At 41.5% G+C, this 15,119-nt stretch overlaps 1 protein-coding gene across 1 annotated transcript; it reads left to right on the forward strand.

Moving 5' to 3' along the window:
- Positions 1-341: 341 nt before the first annotated feature.
- Positions 342-14,133, forward strand: cdc37l1 (cell division cycle 37-like 1; the record flags this gene model as incomplete). Its single annotated transcript, XM_080743196.1, has 8 exons — positions 342-467; positions 1,773-2,069; positions 2,489-2,582; positions 5,112-5,227; positions 6,289-6,420; positions 7,135-7,308; positions 8,125-8,196; positions 10,923-14,133. The coding sequence occupies 8 exons, from the start codon at positions 342-344 to the stop codon at positions 11,037-11,039; spliced, it is 1,128 nt and encodes a 375-aa protein (XP_080599322.1). The 3' UTR covers positions 11,040-14,133.
- Between the last annotated feature and the right edge of the window lie 986 nt (positions 14,134-15,119).

Raw genomic sequence — 15,119 nt, forward strand, 5'->3', positions numbered from 1 at the left:
TTATTTCATGATTATAATTTAGCTTTTTTGTTTTAGTTTGATATTTAGTCACGTGGTAATCCAGTTACCACGTGGTTTGTTTTGTCAAGCGGCAGTGGCTTTTACAGTAGTGTTGTCAGTGTGTGTTAGATTCTAGATTACAGTGTTGATCCTGTAGTAATAGCACTGTGCGTCTGTTTCCCACTGCGTTTAGTTTCCTACACCACCGCCCGACTGGCAGTGGCACTTAAAACCAAACACAACCGTGGCAGTCAGCTCGTCCATCTGCGTGTTTACCAGTAATTCGGCTGGTTAGTTCGAGCAGACACAGTAGAGCTAGCTGGCTAGTTTAGTTAGCAGTGATGGAGTGGCTCGGGACTGGAGCCTGGATGTTCCCCGATGGAGAGCCTCGCAGCAGCGCCAGTGACCCTGCCAGGCCTGAACCCACACCCACTGTCTCGGACAACGCATCTCAACCCCACCAGCAGGTATGGGCACACATATTATACAGTATATTGTAATTCAATCAACAGTAAACGTGTCAGTTAAGGCTCACAGTGAGGGCATGCCAAGTTGGGTGGTTGGAACTGTGTGTTAGCTAGCAGATTTGCAAGCTCATTTTCTCCTTGTAGGCTAATAATCAACATTCCCATCCATGGTAATAGGCCTATGGTATTACATTGCCATTAACACTTTTCTTGATAACATTTATCCAGGATGATCCGACGATCAAACCATGCGTTTGTGTCGTGAGCCATAAGTGTGTGCAGTGTGCACTATAAGACGAATATTTGAAGCTGTTTTAATCCAGTGAATGCGAAAATTATATAAGCTTAAGGCCAATTTCACCATTAATAAATATAATAAAGGTCTGACTATCATCAATGATGAGATGAGAAGTCCCTGGCTGAAATTAAAAGCTCATCCTTTTCCTTTGTATATGGGCTAGATGAGTCATACGCCATAGTAACACATCTTACATTCCCCCAGGTCCTTGGTATCGTCAGCTACTGACAGCTGTGTGGAGTCGTTGGTTGGAAACAGCATTAGTGTCTAGATAGATATGTGGTGGTGAATTCAATACATGCATTTATTTTTAGCACAACATCCAACTAAGCCAGTGCCAAAAAGTGATGATTAGGGCGTGCTGGGAAGCTGGCCTGGAAGATGATTAGAACGATTGGACGAAGGCTAGCCTAGTCCTTTCATTTGTACTTCCAAGAGTAAAAGATCTGCATTTTCATTGCACCTTCATCCAAAGCGCTTATAGGGGCTTTTTCCACCGGCAAAGAACCGGTTCCAGAACCAGTGCCGGTTCAACTTTCTTTGCAACCTTGGTTCGTTCTTGCGAACCGGCTTGCGTTTCCACTAGATTGAACCAGAGGAACCAAGGATTTTTTGGTTCCCGTTCGAAACCAACTCCAGTTCTTGGTGGAAATTGGAAAAGCTCACCTCTGGTTCATCCCATAGGCGGGAGAAAGAACCAGAACCGGTTCTTTGCCGGTGGAAAAGCCCCCATAATGAATGTACATGGCATGCTAGCCCCTCTCGAGACCCCAAAATCACCTCTTTTTGTATTTTGAACCGACTTCAAAATACAAAAAGAGGTGATTTTGGGGTCTCGAGAGGGGCTAATGGCATGCATGCATTCACACTCACATTCATTCACACACCGATAGCGGAGGCAACGAAACAAGGTACCACCCTCACCGGGACGGGAGTAGTCGCCACAAGCCCTCCTACCCTCTCATACCTCATGCCCTTGTCTTCTCCTTTCTTCTGTGCCGCTGCAGATGACGTCTGCACTCAGTGACAGTGCCATGGCCTCCCTATGCCAGAGCCAGCAGCGCTGTGTGAAGGCTTCTATCATATCCAACTGGAGGTTGGCTGAGGCCCAGGACCAGCTGTGTTCACTGGGGGTCCACAGCTCGGAGTCCCTGGAGCAGGAACGGGCACGGACCATGGCCTGCCCCACCGAACTCTCATACACGGAGGAAGAGTGGCGCCGCAAAGAAAGCATGCTGGGAGGCCATAGCCCCAGCCACAGCCCTGTGCTTGGAGCTGTAGGAAGTTGGGATGTCTTTGATAAGGTAATGGTTTTGATTTGTATCTGATAAGCAGACTGTAGAAAGTGCTTATTAAAGGGATTTCTTGAATTAGTCAAAGAGCATAATATCCCCTAGCACCCCCTTCTTGATAGGATGTCCCAATGATTTTAATAGAGGAAAGGCTAAATGTGTTTTCTCCTCAGTCTTGTAAAATGTTGTAAAAGAATAATTAATTACAGTGGATTGTCTTCCAATTGTTTTCTGTGCCCATCGCATGCTCACTCAGACTCTTTTGACTGTATATACTGTATATATATTTGAATTGCATCAGTTAAGAGCCTTGTTGAAGGTACTTTATTGGATCATTGGCCTGATATAACATGTTCTTTTCTGTCAGTCTTTACCAACTATCTGTTCCTTCACCGTCAGTGATTGTACAGTATGTTGTCCCTCTTTTCCAGAGCATCATTAATGCCCAAAACAAACCTGTAGAAATAGTTCAGGACAGAAACAAGACATTTCTACAGAAGTATGAGCAAGAACTCAGGCATTTTGGTGAGTGGGCAATGCCTTTGTCATTGAAATTGTACAGTGCTGGGTTTGTTTCACTTTGAATTCAGTCAGTCAGTGGATTTTCATTATGAATCAAATGATGTACACTTCTGTCCCCAAAGGGTTAGAAAGAATTCAAAAGGTATTTGAAGCAGTGAAAGCCGCTTCCAAGGTGTGGCTTTGTCTGTCCCATGTCCGTCCCGTGCATGCAGAATTGAGGATTGGTCAAGCTTCACATGACAATTTGGCCCTCCAGACAAAATCATTCATTCATTCATTCAGAATTCATGAAAATATAGAACTAAAGCACATAGAAAGTATAGATCTAGAAGATAGAATGTAGAACACAGATTTCATAGCTCTAGAACACATAGAATAAGAATTCACCGCTTCACTTCGAACCTTTTTTAATTTAGATTTGAAGTTTACATTTTAACCTGAAGCATAACATGTAGCCATACCTTCAGAGATCTCAGCTTACTGATAAGTCTGGTGATGTTATTTTTTGTGTGGGGCTACATAAAGGTGGTAAGCATTCTGAGATTTTACACAAAACCTGCATTGCGAACCACACAGGAGCACAGAGGATGGTCCCTCCTAATCTAAGCGGAGGCGTTCAGTCCATGTGTGCTCTTAGTAGCAGCGTATATTTGGCAAGGATAGTTAATTCATCACAAAAAATAACCCTTGCGTCTGCAGCTCAACATCGGTGCAGTGTGTGCGTTCTATCGAAAATGTTGGAACTTTTTGAATGGATCACTGCTTAAGAGTGCTGCACAGAACTCCCGCTGTTCTCTGCCGAACAGGAATTTGGGCCAGTAATGAGTTATTTGAGCAGAGGTTTACAACAGATTCTGAGCTAGGGATGTAAAAAGGTGTCCAAAATGAAAATAACTGCATTATTAACGATTATTCTACATATTCAAAAAGAAACATGTTCGAAAAGAAAAAATATTTTCAAGTGCGGAAAACCTTTTTTTATTCTGCTATCAACATAAATGTTGCAGAACAACAACAACTCCAATAAGGTCCTTCTGTAAAATCAACACTTGTATAACTTATATTATCCCCCTATATTATGCTTAAATAAGAAATGTTTTCTTTTCTGGCCATAAGGTTAATTTTAGACGTGAGGTGGGGGGCTCCGAGTGTTGTAAGGAAAGTAGGTTTTCAACATCTTAAAACTGTTTTTGTTTTGGTAAGTAGATGTGTATTTTAACTTTTTACTACAGACGAGACTGATCAGCCTGGGCTGCCGTGGCAGCATGTGTGGTCGTGACAGAAAATAACCGATCTACAAGCTCACAAGCTCATGTTAACCTGGTCGGACTATTGAGAGGTCGGAATTATGATCAGTCCCCATGTTGGACAGCCTCCCCAAACCGTGCTTTTGTCCACACTTCCATTGGATTGCTTTGAAAATGTACTTCCACAGGGACAAGCATCGCAGTGCATACTGTAGTGTACATGTATGTACGGTATGCATGCTGCTCACTGGGGGACGTTGTTGTGGGCTTGTGGCTGGCTATCATGCATGCGAGACTCAGAGTAGTTCAAGTGGAGAGTAAGCGTCACGCTTTGATCTCGCTGCAAATCGGAAGTTGCGTCGCTGGAGCCTGGTGACATTCCTAACAAATGTCTGCTGCTCTTCAGCCCCGTCCACCTCCATTGTAACCGAGGCATTTTCACTCGCTGATAAGTAAACTAAATCACGTCTTTTTCCCCCTTTTAACGCATTCACGGGCCTCTCCAAGTTAGACAACATTATTATTTCATGTAATCGTCTCTAGTTAATGTTTCTCGGCAGAAAATTACTTTAAAATTGACTTAAATTAACTTGGAGAGGCCTGCGAATGCGTTAAAAAGGGGAAAAAGATGTGATTTAGTCTACTTACCAACGAGTGAAAATGCCTCGGTTACATTGGAGGTGGACGGGGCTGAAGAGCAGCAGACATTTGTTAGGAATATCACCAGACTCCAGTAGGCTAAATAGTGACGTCACGTCCGCTTTCCACGCTTACAATGGGAGTGTCAGAACTCTCTCTTTCTAGGGGTCTGGCGAAACTGGTCTTGTGTTGCGCTGTTATCGGTCCGTGTGAAACTCGTCCAGTGAAAAAGGTTCCGCGGTAAAAAAAAAAAAAGTTTAATTACATTTTGATAATCGAGTTTGATCTCATAAACGACTAATCGAATATTCGTTTACATCCCTATTCTGAGCACATTAGCCAGTTATTTATTACGCATCACCTTTTATGTCAACAGCAATGACAGTTGTCGGGTTCATTATGTGTGGACTGGACTGTGACAAAACTACTCACTAGTAACTGATGCCAAACATTTGTCAAATGCCATGACTGATATGAGTACATACATAGTACAGTAGCATGCTATATATATGTGTACACTATCCTAGAATTATTATTCAGATTAGCATGAAAGTGAGTGTTTATGAGATTTGTATTTTTTAATGTGAATCCTCAGAAATGGTTTAAAACCGCTGATTTGAAATCACTTGCTTTATACATTTGGTAGGCATGTTGCGGAGGTGGGATGACAGTCAACGCTTTCTGTCAGACCAGCCGCAGCTCATTTGTGAGGAAACGGCAAACTTCTTGATCCTATGGTGCTTCAGACTACAGCAAGAAGAGGTAAGGAACAACCTTCTTTCTTTCCTTCCGGTTTTCTCTGTCATGCCTGCGTGATGATCTGTCTCAATCTCGCTTTCTCTCTCCCTCTCTCTAATGTGGTTGGCGATTAATGCATTTGTATAGTGCCTTTTATTCAACTGTACAAACTTGTAAAAACCATTTGAGCTGACTATACTGTACAGACAGTCCCAATCACGCAAATCGCTACACAGTATGTCTACTCTACACTCATGTCATCAACATGGATCTGTCCCATATAGGCGCCACCTTCAGGACGATTTTTTCAAACACATTTTTGGACACTGCTCCTACAGATTTTGCCCTAAAATCACACAAATCGGTACACACTATGTCTACACTCAGCGCCACCATCAGGCCGATTTTTTTCAACCACATTTTTGGACACTGCTCCTACACATTTTGCCTTGAAATCACGCTGCGACCTGACGGTCGCTTATCTCCCGATTAGGGAGTCTTACTGGTTGATAGTTAGGAAACATATGAACTCTGAGAGTGTACAAATGGATTCCATTATGGGTGTTTGTGGTATAATGCATACCAAACAGGGGTCCATGAAATGGAAAATTCTGATAATACGGAATGTCAACATAATTGTCTCCACCAGCCGAAGGCTGAGGGAGAGTATGTTTTCCCCTCCGTCCGTCCGTCCGTCCGTCCGTGCGTGCGTCCGTGCGTCCTCGCAGTTTGTGAACAGCTAATCTCAGTCACCGTTGGCCCGATCGCTGCCAAACTGAGCACACACACTCCCTGGATGCCAATCTAGAACCTCTGCCCCACATTTTTCAAATCAGCCTCATGGTGGCGCTATAACAGGCCGATTTGTGTGGCCTGGTTGTTACCAGCTAATCTCCGGCGCCGTTGGCCCGATCGCTGCCAAACTGAGCACACACACTCCCTGGATGCTAATTCAGAACCTCTGCCCCACATTTTTTAAATCAGCCTTATGGTGGCGCTATAACAGGCCGATTTGTGTGGCCTGGTGGAGACCTGTGCTCGGAAGAGCACTGCTTCTAGTTTGTTGTGTGTTTGGTCTTCTGCAGAAGGAAGCCCTAATGGAACAGGTGGCTCATCAGGCTGTGGTCATGCAGTTCATCCTGGAGATGGCCACCAACTCTGAGCAGGAGTCGCAGGACCCTAGATGTTGCTTCAGACAGTTCTTCCACAAAGCCAAAGTAAGGAAGGTGTACTGTAAGTTCTACAACAAAGATTCCAATAGGACAGTGTTGTCCATAGACATAGAAAGGTAGACGCCTCGTCCGGCGCTGGTAAAAGAGGACTGGCATTTTTAAGGCAAGCTTCCTTGTGTGTCACAGAAGGGGGCGTTCGGTAGGCCAATCAGGCAGAACTCCCTCTTTCCCAGAGGCATTTGCTTTGTCAATGTAAACGTTTGTCTCCTCATGCCAATAAAGCTCCTTTTAATTGAATCTGAAGTCCCGGAAAAGACACGCTGTGATTGGTCAGTAGTCACTTTGAGTGCCTTGGCTTCCACACTTCCGCCAGTCCTGTTTTACCAGTCGCGCAAATGAACTGCAGGGGCGGATGAGGTATCTTTTATATTTTATACCTGTGGTGTTGTCACTAACAAACTGAAGTGTGTGTAGCCTGTGGTTTAATTGGCTCCTAACATTCAGGCTCAACTCAAGACCATTTCACATCCCTTTTGTATAAGAAGGACATTGTTATTCAACAAATTAAATATTAACCGCCGCATCCCCAGTGGGTACCTGTGTTGTAGGCCTTTCTGCAATGGTGTGGAACCCACCCTCCATGAGCTGTCACCTGTCAAACTCGGGCGGTTGTTTCCAAACAAACTTTGTAGCAGCATTTGTGTTGAAAAAGTGTTTAGAATATTCTAATTTCTTCCTTTTTCACCTTTGTTTATTCAGACAGGACAAGAGGGCTATCTAGATGTCTTCCATTCAGAGCTCGAGGCCTTCAAACGCAGAGTAAAAGAGTACACAGTCAAATCTAAAGGGGATGCACCTAAAGACACAGAGCGTCAAAGTGCAAACGCACGCTGCAGGCTTGATCCCAAAGAAGTGCTGGAAACGTTACCACCAGTGAGTATTATTTTGCAAACTCACTTGGGAGATGCTTTGTTTCTCCCAATTGCATAGATTGCATTGTGTCTCTATCTCTGTTTAATCACGTACAAGCTACACAGTACACACGTGTCGTGCACTCACACACGCACAAGCCCACACACGGGTGCACATACATGGAGTGAGCAGCCCTGCTTGTTTTCATTTGTCAACTTGAAAATAAAGCGATCAGCGTTGTCTGCTTCGTCATGCCAGTGAGCAAACTATATATTATATAGTGTGTCGAGGCCATGGCCATGACTGACCATTGTTCTCTCGCTGGCTGCCATAGACGTACTCGGGTAGGCTACAGGTGGCGGCATCAGCATTAGAGGTAGTATCATTCATGTTGGGGGCTGCTGTGGACCCCTTTTGCAGACCTGAAAAGCCAGTTTGACGGCGGCTAAGAAGGCAGTGACGGATGGTCAAGAGGAGCGTTCACCTTTTTCACGCGACATCCCGTTTTGGTTGGACTAGAATAATTATTTGCTCTCGCACAAATGCTCCCCATTATAATTTGAGATGGCATACCATAGATTACATTTTGGGAGCATAATATGGGACAAAAATGGTTGCAATTTTCAGCCCTGGCCACCAAATTGCAACACATTTCAGATATTGATTTGGAGATCTATTATACGTTTCGTGGCCTTGTAGTGTGATTTAATGATGCAATGTAGTCATAGGTTAGATAATTTGTGTACATAGAGTAGACACACAAACAGAGGGTCATCATTGCAATAGTTTCCAAATTGCTTCACGGCTCAACTAATACATTATTACGTCTAATTGTAGGAGCTGAAGGCAGGCTTCCAGCTGCAAGATACGCAGATCTTACAGAATGTGCTGAGCACCATGAATCCACAGGTACTGATAAATAATCACGCACCTGACAAATGTTCAGTGTAGGAAGATAGACTAGTGCCATATTTATTTACCTACTATAATTAATGCCTGCAATACATGTACTGATGTAGAATAAATAATATTGTTTGCAAACACAAAGGCACCACTTGGTGGCAGCAGAGTGCTCTTGGTAAATTACTTTGTAATAGTTAACAGAAAACATGTCATTGTTGAGTCACTAGTACAATCCATTATCCATTATTTTTACTTGGATTCTAAAATATGTTGTTTTATTGAGGATGCACTGTCTGCCTGTTATGTTTTAAGTGGAGACTGTTCATGTTAATGAACATCTTTACTAAATCCGGTGTATTTATGTTGCATTCATATATGATGTCCATTAATATGCAGTGTACCATCTGTGACATTAATATTAAGCATAGTAACAAACAAAAAAACAATGTCATCTATACAATTTATTACACTGCTAGCTTTACTAAGGCCTTCTCAAGAGAACAATGAATGGCAAAATACTATTGGGATTAAAAATAAGTAAATACATGACACAATAACTTGACCTACTGTATTATGCTTGAGACAATTCATCACATTGATGCTGTATTTTGATCTAGGCGTAGATGGGAAATGACTTAACATTTGATTCAAGATGGAACATGGCCATCAGTAAACAACTCATGCTGCTGGTTGTGGTTCTTCATACTAAACAGACCTGAATCTGTGTAGAGAGGTTTAGTATGAAAGCCTTTTGTAAGAATGCAAGAATGCCCCCTCTGATGGCCTCATGGTCTGACAAGTTGCCAAACAGCTACACAGAGAAATCTATGGTCCCCCTCTCCCACAGCAAAAAGACATTTAGCCACGAGTACTCTGAGTCTGAAGCAGTTCAAAGCTCACTGAAGCTGAGTCTTAGAACTACTGGGCCTATTACCAGAAGTTCTTATGTGTTTTTTTTTCTCTTTGTAAAGGCAGCTTCATAGTCTGTCTGAACCGCATCATACATCATTCAAAGTTTGACAGGGTCTCTCAGAACTTGTTTTGTAATTTAAACAGTACAGTTGTGTGGCATCCGCATGAGTTAGACATTTTTTTAAAACAATGTTTTTTTAAGCAATTTGGCCGATTGAACTCCAGTCATGCTGTAGCGTACATCGTTCTATGGATGCCATGAGGCCCATAGGGCAGGAGCCCAAATCCTGTTTCTGTAGCATGAGGCAGCTTGATGTACAAGTGCACACCCTGGACATGACGCTAGTATGTCACAGGGATTATTACCCCCAATCCAACCCTTGATGCTGAGTGCCAATCAGGGAGGCCACTGGGTCCCATTTTTCAGAGTCCTGTATGAATGAATGAACCATTGTAAAGCGCCTTGAGCATTTGGAAAAGCTCTATAAAATGCAGTTCATTAATTCATTAGAGTCTTTGGTATGACCCCGCCAGGGATCGAACACTGACCTCCTCGGGCAAACACTCTAACCACAAGACCACTGAGCTGGTTAACTGGTTAACTATGCTTTAACCCATTTAGGCCTAGAATTATTGACTGCTTTAACCAGTGAAAAATAGCAGATATACAAGCTCACAGCGCGGCACCGAGTGCCGCGCTGCGAGCTTGTAGATCTGCTATTTTTGAAAAAGTCATGAAAATGTGTGCAAATCTTTGAATATATGTATTTTCAAAGCGAACGGTTGTAACTCAAATTTTGCTTCTGGGGGGTCCCTGGAACTAAATATTTTGAGATGCGGGTCCGTGGCCAAATAAATATCATTTTGGGGGTCCTTCACATGAAAAGGTTTGAGCACCACTGACACAGTAGTCTCTCAAGAACAGACTAACTGAGCTCCAGTTAAGTGAAAAGGACCTTTTCTTTGACGATGGCTGGCCAGATTGCTGACATAGAAACTCAGGTTTTTTCCAAAAATCTTGGAAGGATTCAAAAGACACTTATAGAATCGGGTCAAAATTCTAATTTTCACGATTTTTCAAAAATAGCAGATCTACAAGCTCGCAGAGCGGCACTCGGTGCTGCGCTGTGAGCTTGTATATCTGCAATTTTTTTTATATTTAAAGCATAAAATATTGCGTCATAATGTGTTCAGGCCTAAATGGGTTAATAAAGTTCTTGTAATTTGTATATACTGTATATCTTTATATATTAGTGATAAACTTTAGTTAAACACACTGAACTATGCTGCACTGTTTCGGTATTTTATATATCTTTAGCTTTGAAATGTGTTCCATTTTGCCGTTGCGTCGGACCCAACTGTTTTTCCAGCGTCAAGTTTCAAGGTTATGCTTTATTGTTACATCTTGTGTACAGGTGTATAAGAGTAAAACTTATTTTGCTTGGCTTCCTTCAGACAATGCAGTAGCATAGGTAATAATAATAACAATAATAAAAAGAATCTTTATTTCAGAGAGAGTGCAAAAAAGAGCATCCAGAAGGTGTCACTGTCTGCAAGCTACAGCTTACCTGAATCCTTGTGAATGCAGCACTATTGCCCTATTGCACTAAACACTATAGCTATTCTAGTTTTCGAGTAAGAGAAGAGCAGATTAATCGCCTTGGTATATTCAATCAGTACGCCTATTATTCACCATCTCTCGCTCTCTGTACTTGCAATGTTTAAAAAAGAAAAGGTTTCTTGTTTTTAACCTAAATCATTTTTTGATTTTCATATAACCTTGAAGCTCTTGCCTCTTTACCTGTCTCGCCCACTACCAGGTGGCAGAGTACCACGTAAAGCGCTGCTTAGAAGCTGGACTGTGGACGAACGCTGGGAGGTGGACAAAGGACGACAGCACAGAAACAGATGACATGCGCATGATGGAGACCTCCTAGCGAATGTAGGGGGTCTCCCCTCCTCCCAACAATCTCTACCGGCCTGTTAGACCTTCCCACTTGACCTCAAGAACAAGCCAATCAAGTCAAGTCAATAATCCCTCTTTACACAGCTGGCCAGGCTGAGAATGATGGTACAGGGCAGGGATGAATATGAATAGAAGCATGATCAACCTTCAGACACACTTTTCTTGCCGTTTTTAGATTGTTTCAATGCACAGGAAAACAGGTGGGAAAATATGGCTTAATTCACGGATAGACGTTAAATTATGTTGAAGAAGTGGTAAACTAGGTACTATAACTTGGTAATCTCTGCAGAGATACTGACAATGGTAGAAGCTTGCCTCCAAATAGTACCAGTATTCTTTCCAAATCGGTTCACCATCTGTTGCCTATATTAATTGTGTTTTATGGAAATAATCTTTTTGAATAATGTCTGTATTTGCCTGCAGGGACATCGAGGTATTAAATACCAGAGCACACTTATGATCTGCATGCATCAGTGCACAGTTAAGTTATGGCTTGTTTCAAAGTTTTATGTAACCATTGTTCCTGGCAAGTTTACCTCAACTATAACCACACAATGACATGCTAAATTGACAACAGGAATACTTTAATCATGCTGATTCTCAACATCACAATATGAATATGAAAAATGCAGGTGTGTAGGTAAAGTTTTAGTCAAGTAAGTAACGGGCATCAGCAGTAGTTGTCCTGTGTTGGATGCCGTGGGAAAGGGCCCAGCGGTTTGCAACGGCATATTGGACACAATATAATGTGAAACCTAATTGGCTTCAGGCTTGGGCCTAGCGCAAAGTAGGTTTTATTATTTATATCATAATAGACATTTACACTTTTCGCTGTTCCAAAACATGAAAAGATGTTTTGCTGCCTTTTCAGCTTCATCACAAATCTATGTTAAATAGTAATGTGCTGCTCAAAGGCTACCAGGCAGCAACCAGCCACAACTTGGTTTCTTCAATATTAGTCAATGTATTCATGATGCTATGAATTAATTAACACACCTTAACCAGATAAACCATACATACTGTATTTCAATGACCGGGGTCACCTCAGGTGCTATACTTAGCACCCTTCCTTTTTTCCTCTACACCGTTTGTGTGTGCGTGCCTGTTTGTGTGTGTGTGTAGACAAAGCATATTAAGGCTATGAGCCGGAGACCCAGTCACCCAAAATGTGAGATGACCTGTGATGTCATGCCATACTTTTTATTTCTGTTTTATCTATTAGTTTGGTCATTAAGGTCCACGGAATGAGAGGCCTGCTCTGCCATTTGTATATTCACTGTCCCATTGATTCCACTATACAGGAAAAGAAAAATATTCAAAAAAGGAAGAAATATGCTTTGAGGAGCATGCTGATTCTGAATCCATTGCAAGCATTTGTTTTGCATCAAAAATATTCCTTGGGCTAAAAATGCCCCCAAAAAACTGTGAAAAGTGATGAGTCATCACTTTTTTCCCACTTCTTTTTGATGAGTCATCACTTTTCACAGCGTGGACCTTAATGACCAAACTAATAGATAAAACAGAAATAAAAAAGTACGGCATGACATCACAGGTGAAACCCTATTCATTGAGCTTTAGGGCCAGTGGGTCTCTGACTATAAGAAGTGCAGTATCAATGTTACTACACAAAATTTTCATTTTGTGTAATGTGTAGTAGTCTTTCTCTATGTTTGTTGAATATTATTATCTGATCAAGTGGAAATGGAGTGCTTAGATTAATGCAAAGTTTATAGCAATAGTATTTTTTTGGTCCGGTTAAGTCCAATTCCATACGGTCCTTTTCAGTGTGTTGCTAATGTATGTGTAGAGTAATTTGAAAGTGTCTGGTCATTCATTGGTCATTAGGGGTGCTTAATGATTTCTGTGTTTGTATTACATCTTAAGTTGAGAAATTCAGAGATCATATGAACCTAACTTATTTTGTTTTATTTAAATTCTTCCCAAAAAATATTACTTGGTATTGTCTGGAGACAAGCTTTTAGCACAGTAAAAACTAAAATGACATGATGCTAAATTCAAACCCTCTTAAATCTGGTATTACAATGCAGTCGAATCTAGTACTTCGTATAAATGTGGAGACGGTGATTAAAATCTGGATATGATCATGTGGACAAGTAGCCTAGTAAACGACCAACTTCCGTTATCCAGGAGGATGAAATGGTTTCCGGAAGAGGGCGGTTTACGAGGCTAGTGGACAAGCTGCATGGGGCTCAATTTATAGGCAGCAATTAGATCGTAGACATTCAATGTTTTCTATGCCCTGCCATGTAATTAGCAATGAGTTGACTTTCACCAGTGAAGTTTCAAAAATCACAACCTTGAGCACAGTTGATTGAGTTGAGGAGTTATGCTTTAAGGCAGGTCTTATTGGGGAGTGTAGAGAGAGAGGAACTAAAGGGCACAGAGAGAGGAGACATGCAAGACATGGGTGTTGGCTTCACTCTGTCCATGTGACTGACAAGGAGCATATCTTGTGGTCAGTGCACTAACTGACCTCATGCAACCCCTAAATTGCACCTGGTTACCTTGACTTTTGCTCCTGGAGTTTTTCAAAGATTTACTCATTTAGTGTGGGCAAGCAGTAAAAGGTTGGTTCAGACCAGTAATAAGATTAGAACGACAAATGTATTTGTACACTCTGTGTAAAGATGGCTATAGCCTAAACCTAAATGATGTGTTGGATGTAATCCTTGATTCTGCAATTTACACTTCAATAGGAAATACAAACTACCGATATGGGGCTGAGCTCTTTACAGATAACTTTTATTTTTGTATGCAGCGATAAAGTTCTCTGCGTCTGAATGTGTCCTGCACTTTATATTTGTCAAAACATAACATGTTTAAACAGAAGTTGAGGTGGGATTTCTGAAGCACTTGACTTTATAATTAATCATACATACTTTAGTTTCTTGTGTCCCTGTTACTTTAGCTTTTCTTTTTTTTCCCCACCCATTGTGTTCCTTTTGTACTATGGTCTTTCTTGGCTTCAGCCACAATGGTCAAGGGAGTTCTTGTCAGATTTATCACATTTTACCGTACAATTATCCTGACAAGACTCAGCCAAATCTTCCATGCTAGCAAGCTAGATGAAATCGGTGCAAATATCTGCTAAGCATGATAATCAGTCACAAGAATTGATATTGCAGTGTTGAATTAAATATCTTCTCTTGGTGCATTAAAGAACATGTTTTTGACAAAGCTGCTGTGTGATGTGTAGATCTTAGAGTTAATGGTCTCCCTTTTAAATGTCTATTCAGACACTATCATGTCCACAATTTTTCCATACTGTATAATACTACATATTGGGCAAAAAAGGTCAGCTAAAAAAGGTTAGACACGTCATAGATAAATATGGTCAAGCTAAGGGTGGTTTCTAACAACAAACCAATAGCAAATTTAACGTGACAATGATTTTTTTCCCCCCTTTTTGCTGTGACAAAACTATGCAAAGTAATTCTAGGGCCTCAGCGGATGTACTAAAACGTATCATGGTTTATGTATCTTCCAATGCACCCAAGAGACAAAATGCTTGAGGATTGTCTAATTAGCCACTTTTTTTTAATGAATGCTTTATAAGTGCGTATGCGAGCATGTGGGTGTGGGTGTGCGTATACAAAGAAATATTGGAAAGCCTTGGCATGACCACTGGCGCTACAAATCTTAGGTAAATTATAATGCCTATTCACAGTTGGCTACAATAAAGCTCTCACACTGACAATAAAAGTGGCAATGTTAAGATGTTGCCGTGCTGATAACAGCTGCACATCCCTGCAAACCTACCGTAATCCTGTTTAGTCCTCTGATATTTGCGTTTCAGTGGCCTGTGTTAACTGTGCTGGGAAAATGGCTTTAATCAATGAATCCTCAAGCTTTGGATTTGTGGACAGGGATGTTACTGTTGAAATCTGTGAAATAAAAAAAAGTCAATTGAATACTGTCCAGATGTGCCTTTTTGTTTTGTTATCAATTTAATTAGAGGATTTGTACATACACACAAAATGCAGTTTTTTTTTTTAAATCAAAGGTTTATTGAGATTCAAGAATCATCTGT

This window comes from Nannobrachium achirus, assembly GCF_963921795.1.
Source record: "Nannobrachium achirus genome assembly, chromosome: 15".
NCBI classification, from domain to species: Eukaryota; Metazoa; Chordata; class Actinopteri; order Myctophiformes; family Myctophidae; genus Nannobrachium; species Nannobrachium achirus.